General features: G+C 37.4%; 1 protein-coding gene across 2 annotated transcripts; it reads right to left on the bottom strand.

Annotated features, from left to right (window-relative positions):
• Positions 1-2,034: 2,034 nt before the first annotated feature.
• LOC103713346 (uncharacterized) lies at positions 2,035-11,626 on the bottom strand. Of its 2 annotated transcripts, none has more exons than XM_008800233.5 (8): positions 11,278-11,626; positions 8,016-8,109; positions 7,813-7,863; positions 7,014-7,175; positions 4,557-4,736; positions 4,192-4,311; positions 3,764-3,897; positions 2,035-2,510 (listed from the first exon to the last, which is right to left on the bottom strand). In XM_008800233.5, the coding sequence occupies exons 1-8, from the start codon at positions 11,421-11,423 to the stop codon at positions 2,432-2,434; spliced, it is 966 nt and encodes a 321-aa protein (XP_008798455.2). In that variant the 5' UTR covers positions 11,424-11,626; the 3' UTR covers positions 2,035-2,431. The 2 variants fall into 2 exon arrangements, with proteins under 2 accessions (XP_008798455.2, XP_088578051.2); XM_088721925.2 differs by lacking the exon at positions 11,278-11,626 and adding an exon at positions 8,786-8,885.
• Positions 11,627-12,546: the final 920 nt, after the last annotated feature.

Genomic DNA, 12,546 nt, shown 5'->3' with positions numbered 1-12,546 from the left:
TGTTATCTAGGGAACCTAAGAAATTTGATGATCTTAGAGCATAGTGGACAAAGACTGGCTTGATTTAATTCCTCAAATAATACTAGCACTGTGGTGAGATTGCTGCCTCTCTCATGTAACGAATCCAAAGCAACTACACCAATTCATGCTCATTGCTCGGCAAACAACACACAGTTCTGGCCTCTGCCCCAGAAGCCCTTCGTAAACATCATTCCTACTAAAATAAAAGTTTCCATGGCTGACTTGCAAACTTCCTCACTGCGATTATCTTAACTGTACATTGATCCCAAAACCCATAGTAGAAAACCCACAGTCAAAAGGATACAAATGATGTTGATGAAAAAAACACTCAAACAATGGTTTCAAAAGCCAAAACTCAACCATCCCCAGCATCCAAAACAAATAGATCCAATATAAAATGGTGAACACCAAGCATTATAGTTTGGATTGCCTAAACCTAAGTAAAATACATGCACAAAAAAGAAGAGGGGTTGGGGGGCAAGAAACGATATATGATGAACAAGAGAAAAAACATAAAAGAAGAAAAAAAGTTTTGATCCTGTTTAGATATTCCTATGAGATTGAGCTGAAATCCTATAACAATTGATTGGGCCTATTGGCCCATCTATCTTGCATTCCTCAAGAGATTGTCCAAATTTAGCACAAATCCTAGCTTTTAAGCGACAGGAAGAAAAATAAAATCTATGAATATCTTTTTTTTAAAATTCCCACAAGATTTGGGTTGAATGGTATTTGGTTGATATATAGCCATGCTTAAATGAACTGGTGCAATCCATAAATTCTATTTGATTATCAGTCTAATTCTATAGGAATATCCAAACATGCTCCTCACAGGATCAGCTCACAAGTTTAACCATGGTATAGTGACAGAAACTGAAGCACACTGAAAATTCTTGGCAGTGAAACAGTCTTGAGGGATGATCAAGCTTGTGGCCGCAGGCTGTAAAAGATACCAGAAATTCCGGGAGGCAAGCATGCTCAATGCCGTCTCTGGATTAGAAAAAGGTTAAATATCTGACACCTGAACTGGGCTCCTTAAATGAGGAAACTACTTCATGGGCACCGGTATCCGCAGACACGGCTTCCTTCAACATGGTAGAACAAAGATAGGGGACTCTTAGGAGGATATTTTTTTTATCCATGAATGATGTTCATGGATAACTCAAGAGGTTCTCTCATGACATTCACCTAACAATCAACATCGAGCATGACACAGACACACATTGGCATGTTAAGCAATCGTTGTCATGATGTATTCCATCAAGCGAAATACTTGTAAGGTAGATTCTAATTTATCCTGCCCACTCATAAATTGCATGAGCATATTTTATTTTCCATAGAGCAGCCCAATTGATATTCAGATTAACTATACTCCTTAGCAAGATCCACCGTACCAGTACTGGTCAGCGTACCAGTGGCGACCCAGACTAGTTTTGTACCGATTCCGTTGAATGGCCGGATATTGAGGTTCTGTATACCGATTCCGTACCAGCTCGTATCGGTTCTCCAACAATAAGCTTCCAGTGCCGAATTCCACGCTGATCCGGTACCGATCCCAGACCGGAAAGGTTTGACAGACCTCGGTCCTTAGGATGACATATAGATGTACAAGTTGATTCAGATTAGTTATTCTTGATGTTCGGGTTCTAATTTCGATAAGTTTGCTGATTTATCGAGTCTTAGGGGGCTTAAGTAGGTTTTGTTGTTTTTGCATTTCAGAGCTGTTTTCAAAAAGATTTCTGCCTTCTGTTCTAAGAATGGTTTCTGCAAGTCCTACTCCAGAGTTTAGGCATAGCTCGAAAGAAATTTTAGAGCTGAGGTTTTCATTAAGCTTTTCTAATATAAGGTTACACGGAATTCTCCTCTTTTTAGAAAGTATTAGACCATACATTGCCGGGAAAGGTTTAGAGTGTCTCATTATGGATCTCATGACAGCATTGTAGGAAGAGATGAGACTCCCATGTCTGACTTGCAAACTTTGGCATTGTAATTATCTTGAGTGTATACTGATTCAGAAATGCATAGATGTTAATAAAGGAAGTCAAACCATGGTTTCAAGCCAAAAAATAACCATCCACTGGATCTGAAATATATAGATCCAAAATAAACCGATACAAAATGGTGACCATCAAGCAAAACAGTTTGGACAAGCATTTGAGTAGTATACATGCATGAAAGGAAGAAAGGGAGGGGAGGTGGTCATACATCATGGAGGAGAGAGAACTTTTGTAGCTTCAACTAACAAAACTGACATGGTACGGTTACAAAATCTGAAGCACCTTGCATGGCAGTGAAAACACTTGGTGGTGAAATAGTCGAGGCATGATCAAGCTTGTGACCCACAAACCACACCAAGAAACCATAAATGGCAGGGAGCCAGCATGATCAATGTTGTGTCTCAAGTGAAATTTTATCTGATGTCCAAACATGACTCCTTAAACAGACGAGGGAACACTTCATGGGCACCGATATCCAAAGCCTCAGGGTTCCTGAAAGGTGGAACAAAAAGAGGAGAATACTGATGTGACTTCTGAAAGAGGCATATGAATGATGTTACATTGAGACCTCAAAGCTCCTCTCATGATAAATTCACTTAAGAATCGACATTGAGCACGAGACATAAAGAAGCATGTTTCACAAATAATAACTGCAATGATGAATTTCGTCAGTGTAGATACTCATAAGGCACGATCTACAATCATCTTGTGCATGCACCTAACTTGTGCTCAGAAAAGGGATGTTAGCTCTAGATCATGCAAGCATCTAGTTTTATTAGTACTGCATAGAGATGGTTTATTTTATGACTTCTATTTTCAATCATTACCGAAATTGGTATTGGTTTTGCACCTATAACCGAGGTACCAATTTCATGGGGCATATTTTATTTTCTATAGAGCAGCCCAAGTAATGGTCAGACTCACAATGTGCTTTGCAGTTAGAGGATGATACACACAGTTATTCAATTTGGTTCAGTTTTAGTTATTCTTGACATTGGTTTCTATTTTTTCATAATTTACTGCTTTATTAAATTATAAAACTCTTTAGCAGGTTACGTTCTATTATTTTCCTACCGCTTCTTAGAGCTGTCTTTCCGAAAAGCATCTAAATTCTGCTTGAAGATGATGTCTACAAGTCCTACTTCAGGTATAGCTTCAATGGAGTTAGAAAAGAGCTTTTCAGTACTTTGACACATTCTACATAGGGTTACATGGAATTTTCCTCTTTTTAGAAAATATTTGGTTATGTTGTTGGGGAAAACTTCAAAAGTGTGATAGTATGGACTTCAGAAACATTGTAGTTTAGTATCATGTTATAAAGTAGGGAAAAAATAGAGTGTAGCAGGGTTTTTCAATGAAAAGAGATGAAACTTGTAGTTGCAGTTTTTCCTCCTATGTAATTGTCCCGTTTTTTATATCTGAGCTTGTGGATCCTCCATGGATAATATAAATTATTGCCAAAAGAATATAGTGTTATTCCAAATGCAAATTTTCTGTGCAGAAATTTGAAAATACCTTAGATTCCATATCAAATTTCACAACTGAAATATTTTCAGATCTAAGCTTCTTACATGCAATCCTTAGATGGGGGCTAAACCAAATGACAAGTGTGTCCTTACTCGTGGTTGAAAATCACAACCATTAGATCTATGAAGACCATCCACCTACCCATTACTAATGGAAGAGCTGAAGAAAGATAATCAAAATGAATTTATTCACAGTTCTGAGTTGGGGAGTGGAATTACCTGCACAAGGTCCTGCCCTTTTCTGCCAAACTAGGAACAAACCATAGTTTACGTAATACAGGAGACTCAAATTGCACAAAAAAGCCATCACTGTGCCCAAGCTTCCACTTTCTTGACCCCTGCCCTTTCCAAACCTACATATCATATAAATTTGCTCATTCTTACAGGTCCATCAATAAATCATTCAATTGCTTACAAAGTTTACAGAAGTATCTTAAATTCCAAATTATAAGCTTTGCATATAATTTATACTTATTGAAAAAATATTGCTCCTATATCCGGTAAAGTTGAGGTTATTTAACACACATTCACTTCTAAGAGAAACTCATTAGCATGAACAAGTTTAAAATAAGAACAGCACAAAAATACATGTACCCAGTCAAATGCAATCAGTGATTAAACTTATTGAAGAATAAAAGTATACATACCTGTGGGTAGGATATAATGTTCTTGGGTGTTACCAAGCAAGCTGCCCTAGAAAAAGACTCCTCCGCATACTGCCTTAAAAATGTAAAACAGCTGTTGTGTGTGTGAGGAGATTCAAATGCCTAGCAAGACAGAGATATGGTAAGGATGAGATGTTGCGACTACTCATGCCATCGAGGAAAGGTCAATTATGGATACAATTTAACAAACAAATGCACTTTAATTGGCATAAATTATAATAAGGAGAATAATTAGAATCATCCAGTTCATAAAGTTAAAAGGAATATCATAAGATACATACTAGTTGCTTAAACAGAATATATGTGATACATGCATATAATGTATTCACTAGGATAACATTCAATACCTCATCAATGTTGACCGTTGGAGCATATTTATCAGTCTGTGTCTTCTGCTCGTCAAGAAGAAAATTCACCCTTGGATCTACTTTCCCAGTCTCATGCCAAGCTTTAATAGCTGACTCCATTATACCAACAAGAAAAGAGAAGATATTTTGCCACAGTTCTGCAGTTCCAAATTTTGCAGACTGCATGCAACAGCATCAGGTTAGTTTTTGTTTGATGGAGCAGTTCGAATTTCTGCACTCCTAACTCACTAAGTCACCATAAACATATGATCATTTTTACTATCAGAAAAATTATTTCACCACACTTTGATGATTCATAAGGTCTTAAGCTAATGCACTAATAAAAATGAATCAAAGGAAGTAGTTATGAATCAGTTAGTGACATTTAGCAGTAAGCAATAATTAGTAAAAATATAACTCATAAAATATTCAAAAAGAAATGAAGAAAGTTTAAAAAAGAATTTTTTTTAAAAAAATGAACAGATTGAGCTCGACTGAGCCCACAAAGATTGATGAGCAGCGCAGAGTGAGGAACTTGATTTGTTTTTCCTATACATAATTAAACTAGGGCTGCAAGTCAGGCAGGTTTGATTGGGTGAAGGGCAAACTCTAACCCAACCCAACCTCTAAATCTCTAAACCCTAACCCTAACCCAGTCTCGAGTGAGGATTTCTATAACCTAACCCAGCCCAGCCATATCTTAAGCTAGATTTGGATTGGCTAGGGTTAGCTGGGTTGAGTTGCATTGTGCCATGTTGATTGGGTTGTTGGATTGAAAAGGGATTTTAATATCGATAATGTTACTGGATTAATATTTGTTGAATTACTCAATCATTCATAAATCTCAACGGTACACTTATAAATAATTTAACAGGATTAAAATTGTAATTATATAAATATATAAGTAATTGATAAGAAACACAAACATGAATTGTTCATCCATTTATATATGGGGTCGGGTTCAGATATTTGAGCCCAAGCCCGACCCAAATTTATAACCCTACCTAATGAAGTAATAAGTGGGTTGGGCAGGCGAGTTTAAGTTGAGCCCAAACCAAGTCGCACTCCTAACTTAAACAGCACTAGACAGAATCATTTAGTTAAAATAGGAGTTGTAGAGCCATAATATTAGCCCATAGGTAGTGACCTCCAATTAGAGAGCAATAATGACTGCCTCTTCCCTCTTTATCTTTCATCAAAGGTCATTATATTTTGGCAAAGTTCAGCTTCAGATGAATTTTTCTTAAAGAAAAGAACACCTTTAAAAAATGTAACTATCATAATGCGAATTAAAACCAAAATATAGGTATAGGATTGTTTGGATACTGGGAGAAAATCCTGCAAGAGACTAAACAAATTCAGTCACCACTTAAATCTCAACTTAAGGGTTGAGCAGACGCTATTCTATTCCCAGTCAAGTAATGTGCATAAAGAACAAGCAAATGAAAGTTAAGGATGCCAAATGACTTTAAACTACACAATCCTTTGTTCCACTGAACATCATTCACATATGTGCAAAAGAAAATAGTTAGTCAAAGAGTTTCTGATGTCTGGATGCTTTTGCAGTTCTCTACTAGCAAAAGTTTGCCATCACAAGTTCATTCACAGTTGATTTGTGCACCAGAAAATGTCCGAACAGACCTGCTAATGCCAAATTGACTTCAGCTGATGATGCTCCAGCTTCAGCTGAGCTTTTTTTCTCAAAGAAAATAACCCCTTGAGACAATTTAAGGACTACATGACAATGAAAACCAAAATCTAGTAAGAGGGTTGTTTTTATACAGGAAGAAACAAGAGACAAACTCAACAATTTCAGTCACCATTACGATCTCAACTTTGCAATTAAAAAAAACCCAGCATATGCTATCCTCAGAGAAGTGACAAACATAGGAAATATCTGAACAGAATCCATGATCACTGGTAATCTACACTGAATCCTTGGTTCTATTGAAAACTAATCTCGACATGCATAAAGAAAATTTTAATCAGGAGTTTCTGATATCGAGATGCTGTCATGCGGCCTCTCATTTTGTGGTTTATACAAATTGCCTATACTATCAGATAGTATCATGAGTCTATTCCCAGTTGATTTGTGCACAAAAAAATGTTTGATCGAGACCTGCTAATGCTCCATGACATGAAAAAAAAAAATTACTTCAGTAGGTAAATTAGAAATCAAAGCTTCTTCTAGAAGCAGAGATGTAATTTACATTCTGCAGTTAGTAGAAGGTCAAGTTCTGAATTCTTCCTATATATGGAAGCCAACAATCAGAAAGGTTGTTGATAACCACAACAGCTATGCCTTATACCTCTTTGCAGAGGTCATCTACGTAAGCAGAGGTGAAGTGACAGAATTATGGAAAACAAAAAGGAAATCTTCCAGAAATATCAGAGCATATGCACATAACAACAATCATCAGCTAAAGTAAAATAAACTTCTAGGTATCAAGAACTCACAAATTCAGGTTTCAAGGATTCCAAATATTTTCCCATATGGATATTTTCTACTTCTTCCGCCCTCTTCTTTTCTCTGGTTAATTGTGTGAGCCTCTTAATTTTTTTGGATATTTCTACACTCTGTGGATTGTACTGCAATGCTACCTGGAATGCAGCTACAGCCTGCATTTGAGGAAAGACAGGATAAATTACTACAGAAGTTTAACAGTTCAACGTACCCACAAAACAAAACAAGTAGAAATGACCTTTTTGCTGTCATAAAATCAAAATTTCTAATCTCCCATCTAGTTGCTCAGCGAGCCATTAGACCCCATTATCCAACTCATGGGCAATTTTGGCTGATGCAGTACATGAATAGTACACTAATTAAATATTCCAAGTTTAAGATATTTTTGGGTATGTAGTCAATCGGTTTGACATCTTGCTACACTTGAGGTCCTAAACAAGACCAATCATCCAATCCAAGTAGTAATAGTATTGAGGTATGCCATACCGTACTGAACCGGATGGTATGAGGCGTACCATACCGATACATGGTACAGAAAGCGTGCCGACACTCGGCACGCCAAACAGGCTCCCATACCGGATGTACCAGCACAATAGCAGGGTGGCACCGGTACGGAGCCCGGTACCAAGACGGCGTACCTTGAATAATATATTGGAAGTCTATAGGTTAGGCCGGGGCAGCAGAATTTCCTGAATACATTAACTTATAAAGACTCTTGCCTTCGTTGCTCTCCCATTCCCACCCCTCTTAGATACATACACACATAAAAGTACTAGAAATTTCTAAGCTTACATCATCATATCGCTCCATTGCTTCCAAAACACACCCTTTCCTGAAATAACCCTGAAAGGGCGTGAAACAAACAATTGGTCAAGCTAAAAAATAGAAGATAAAAACACATTGAGCATGAGTTCTAATTGAGGTTTTTTTTTTTTTTTTTTTTGCAAAAACAATTTGGAAATAATCAAATTCTTAAAAAATGTGTATGTTAATACCTTCTCCCACTGGGGTTTTAGTGTGATTGTCATCTCAGCATCAGCAAGTGCTTTACTGAGCTTAACCAATTGCAGAAATGCTGCAGCACGATTGCTGTCAGACAATAAAAGAGGGCACTTTGAATAATCATGTGATTCTAGAAATACAACTACTAAATCTCTTAAAATAGTTGAAACAAATAGTAAATAGATGATCCTTAATGGTCAAATTTCACACTTGATGCACTACAAGGCTAAGTATGCGGATCCACATTTGACTCATATCAATAACTTTATATAGATTTATATAAACTACAGCATTATGGAGGGCTGCAAATAACTCATTTATGTTGATGATTATTCATATGGTTTGGTGAAATAAAATTTCCTACAAGCAGCATTACCATCATGATAGAAATTCTATGGCAGAAGACTTGGATCGCTTTTTTTAGGACATGGAAAGCACTAATAGGCAGAAAGCTAATAAATAAATCAGAAGAAAAGAAGGAGAGACTAAGCCAATATCTTCAACAAATCTTTCTCATGTCTAGTAATGAAGTGTGATATTATCATTTTACACAGCCATTTTGCCATTTTATAAGCCTCATCTCAGAAAATGGTGCGAGCTCTAAATCTGGCAGTTTTTTTAGTAGCATGACAACCACATCCTAAACCATTTTTAATATGCCTGGCTAAGATGTTAATTGAAGACTAAAAATATCAACTAATGCCCTTCCATTAAAAGACTCAGTCAATCAGCCTAACATTCACTTGATCATGAACAATTTTACCATCACCATTACTTGCTGCCCTTTTCTTTCAATCCTGCTACGCATCATTACTAGCTTATAACAATGCAGATCTCCGCAAGTTGTTCCGTTTCACTTGATGACCTGCAATAAAAACTAGAAATTTTGGTCTCGGTCATTTTATCATAAAGTTGCCACATCCCAAGAATTAATGAAAAATTTCCTTCACATAAGCTTCTTTACCCACTTATGATCAATCATGTGCAAGACCTCATTCCATAATCTACTAAACTTACATACTATCTTATAATTGAATACACTTCATTTAAAGAAAGCACAGCCTTACCCTACCCATTTTTCACTGCTAATTAGCAGCAAATTTGCAGCAGATGTTCCACAAAATACCCTGTAAGAACCTTTTTATATCTCTGAAAAAGCAGTAAAATAGCATCAGGAATCTAGTCATAGCATCCAATACAGCTGCAAAACCCCCTAATCCAGATTGGAAATGGCAATCATTGTTAGCTAGCCAATTAATCCCAAAAGCTTAAGCTGATACAGAAAGGGTCAACAATGTATAACAAGCTTAACAAACATTAGGCTATATCGAAGCAACTGTCATACAATTAAAAATATAATTTACTTTTTACAGTTAAAATCCAACTGTGTTGGAGATAGACATTAACAATTAATAAATTGCAATTACATAAAAAGAATAGTGCCACAAGTTGCCTTGTTAAGTTGCTCTATACCCGACCAAAGTTTCCTTGTAGTGACTTTCGATCCCTTAAAACAATACATGCTCTCCACTATCAAGACAACTTTATCCCACATTTTTCGAATCAATGCTTAATCAATGCTTAAAAGCATGCTGATGTACTTCAAGGTCTTTGGTCAAGCAACCAAGAGTCCCAGGTGTGAGCCAATCTTGAAGAAGCTCCAGACATTCTCCAAAATTTGAAATGGTCAAAAGATTGAATCGATGTGAATATCAGAAAGGGAAAAGACAAACAATTGGGTAACCCAATTATAACCCAGGATTCTGGTAAGAAATCACTAATATCTGGTCTATGTTAGCTGAAGTCAGGCAATTATATTGTAATCGAACTTTCATCCATTTTTGAAGGACCAGATTAATCCTATCAGCAAAAGTATTAAAAATAAAGTTACATCATTTGAAGACAGATTCGAGATAAGGACTTACAACCTAAAATAGACACATGTAGTTCAAGTAGCTCAAGCAATGCCCCTGAAAAAAGGCCTCTAACTGAATAAAACTTAAAATCACAGTTGAAAAATTATAAACCGTGTTCGAAGACTGTTGGCCATGGTCAGTAAAGTAAACCACAGCCCTTAGAAACTAAAATATTTAAATAATCACCAATTTGAAAGATAGCTATATTGATTTGCTTCAGTTAACAGAAATTTGCCCCATTTCTAAGCCAATTAACACCATTTTCTCATCTGATGTTTCATGACTATCCTCCTTTATGAAGGTCATTAGCTTGCCAAGTAGTTGAATCATATTGTCAAATGCCTTCGAGTCATAGCGTATCTACCCACCATTGAGTGCATGTCTTTCAACATTATGAAGGGCATTCTAGTCACAATTTTACAAATGGATCTTGTAGTTCTCATCCATAGAGTTTTAAAATGGTATAACAGGGTTTTGGGTTTTGACATTTAGATTATTTCTTTCTTTTGATGAGTCACAATCAACTTTAAAACCATTATAAAATTCAATAGCAAAATATGGAATTGAAAACTTTAATCCTCAACTATTACAGATGACCTATCATACACCCTCTATAGGAGTTATGTAAGTAATCAATTTAATCATAAGCTGACTTCAAGCCCATCAACCTTTAATCAGTAAGATTTAGTTAATCTAGTTCATACTGTGTTCAAAGCATGAGGAGTCTACTAGCATAAGAGTTCAAGCCATGCCAAACATCTTAGTTGATCATTATATTCCTTTTTGTGAAGGTAGCATTGATCCTACACTGGAAACAAATTGTTGTGCTAATTCCTCTTCCAAGCAAATATCAACCAACTCTACTATCAAACCAGTTCCCAACAGACCATTCCACTTCAATTCACGTCCTTGTCCAATCTTTGTAACGTGTGACACACGCCATTGACCCTTGGAGCTTTTAGAGAACAATCAACTATCCTCGTTTTACTCAAACCATACACAAAGCAATCCCTACTCTCGTAACAATCAACAGTGAATCCGTTTTCCATTTCACGTTTTCCTATCGAGCCAACACCGCGACATCCAATATAAGGAAACAACTACAACAGGCTTCCACTACTAACCAAGAATGACCATCCAAAGAAGCTAAAAAACATCTTTCTTTAAAAAGATTCTTGCTTTCAAGATTGCAACCACCACATTTTCCACCCAAAATCGAATTTTTATTCTAAAATCAGACAAACCACGTCAAGATAGTTAAACGTATTTCCTACGAAGTGTTGAACTAAAAACTGATAAAGAAGAACGAAATGGATGGCGATTAGGGCGAGAGAAAAACCTATAGAGGGTGGGGTTGTTGGGTTCCAACTTGATGGCCTGGGTGTAGAGGGCGGCGGCCTTCAGATAGTTGCCGGCTTTGAAGAACTCGTTGCCCTGGTCTTTTAGCGACGCTCCTCCGCCCGCCGGAGCGCCTCCCTCGGCCATTGCTCTCCCTCTGAAGTTAGGCTCCGTTTGAAAACTTGGAATAGGATACAAGTGAAAGTTGAAAATTTTGATATTTGGGAGTTTTTTTTAGTGGGGGGAAAGGAAAAGAAAAGATGAGAAGAGAATGGAAAATTTTGGTCTCCAATTTCCTATCTTCTTCCCTTCCATAAGTGAAAGATTTGGAGAGAAATGAATTGAAACTTAATAAATTTTTGATAATACCTATTTTATTCTCTACTCATAAGCATGCCCCGGTATTTTAGTAAAATTGTTAAAAAAGTTATGCTTTTTTTTCTTTCTTTCTTTCTTTTTTTTGGCTGAAGGCGGGTGTGGAGTGATTGATTAAAACCCTATTTGATTTTGATGAGCTCAAAGCATTTGAGAGTATATTTTTTGTTTACTAATGAATTCAATTAAGTGTTTTCAGTGAAAATCTTCTCTAAGTGTCTCTAGACTTGGTTCATAGTATTTTGGATAAGTTAAGAAGTCAGCTTGAACCAAAGTCTGAGACTCGAGTCGACTCCAGAGTATCACGAGTCGACTCCAAGCGTATCAAGTTCACTGGCACGGGCTCGAGTCGACTCCGGATCGGTACGAGTCGACTCCGACTGAGAACAGACAGACGAACAGAAAGCTTCAATTCAAAACCTGTCAGCGAGTCGACTCCCGAAGTGCGCGAGTCGACTCCAATGTTTACCGAATCGACTCCGGAGAAGTATGAGTCGACTCCAAGGAGTCACGGGCAGAAAAGTCAGAGAGCAGTTTTCGGGTCTGAGATTCGAGTCGACTCCCGCAATACGCGAGTCGACTCCGAGACTCCGCGACCACAAAGAAGACAGAAGACCAAGTCGACTCCCTCTGAGATTCGAGTCGACTCCCAGACAGCTAGAGTCGACTCCAAGGCAGCTTCACATCAAAAAGGCAGAAGACCAAGTTTCGAAAACTGAGAGCCGAGTCGACTCCGAGGAAGTTCGAGTCGACTCCAAGACTGGACGAGTCGACTCCCAGGATTGACGAGTCGACTCCAGGATTGTTCGGGCTCTGAGCGTCGAGTCGACTCCCAGGATTGACGAGTCGACTCGAGTGGACCAAATTCAAAAATAAATCCACGGACTCCATGGGA

The sequence above is a fragment of the Phoenix dactylifera genome, chromosome 1 (assembly GCF_051530095.1).
Source record: "Phoenix dactylifera cultivar Ajwa chromosome 1, Ajwa_hap1_PhDact_Kaust_v1.1, whole genome shotgun sequence".
Lineage (NCBI taxonomy): Eukaryota > Viridiplantae > Streptophyta > Magnoliopsida > Arecales > Arecaceae > Phoenix > Phoenix dactylifera.
Note: the sequence above shows the minus strand (reverse complement) of the source record. Positions and strands in the feature narration are given on the sequence as shown.

Bases quoted from the DNA above. Each gene is read 5' to 3' on its own strand.
- LOC103713346 (XM_008800233.5), bottom strand. From the start codon at position 11,423: ATGGCCGAGGGAGGCGCTCCGGCGGGCGGAGGAGCGTCGCTAAAAGAC. The intron at 7,864-8,015 runs GTATTAACATAC...ACGCCCTTTCAG, and splicing joins TAAAACCCCAGTGGGAGAAG to GGTTATTTCAGGAAAGGGTG. The intron at 4,737-7,013 runs GTGAGTTCTTGA...TGTTGCATGCAG, and splicing joins AATCCTTGAAACCTGAATTT to TCTGCAAAATTTGGAACTGC.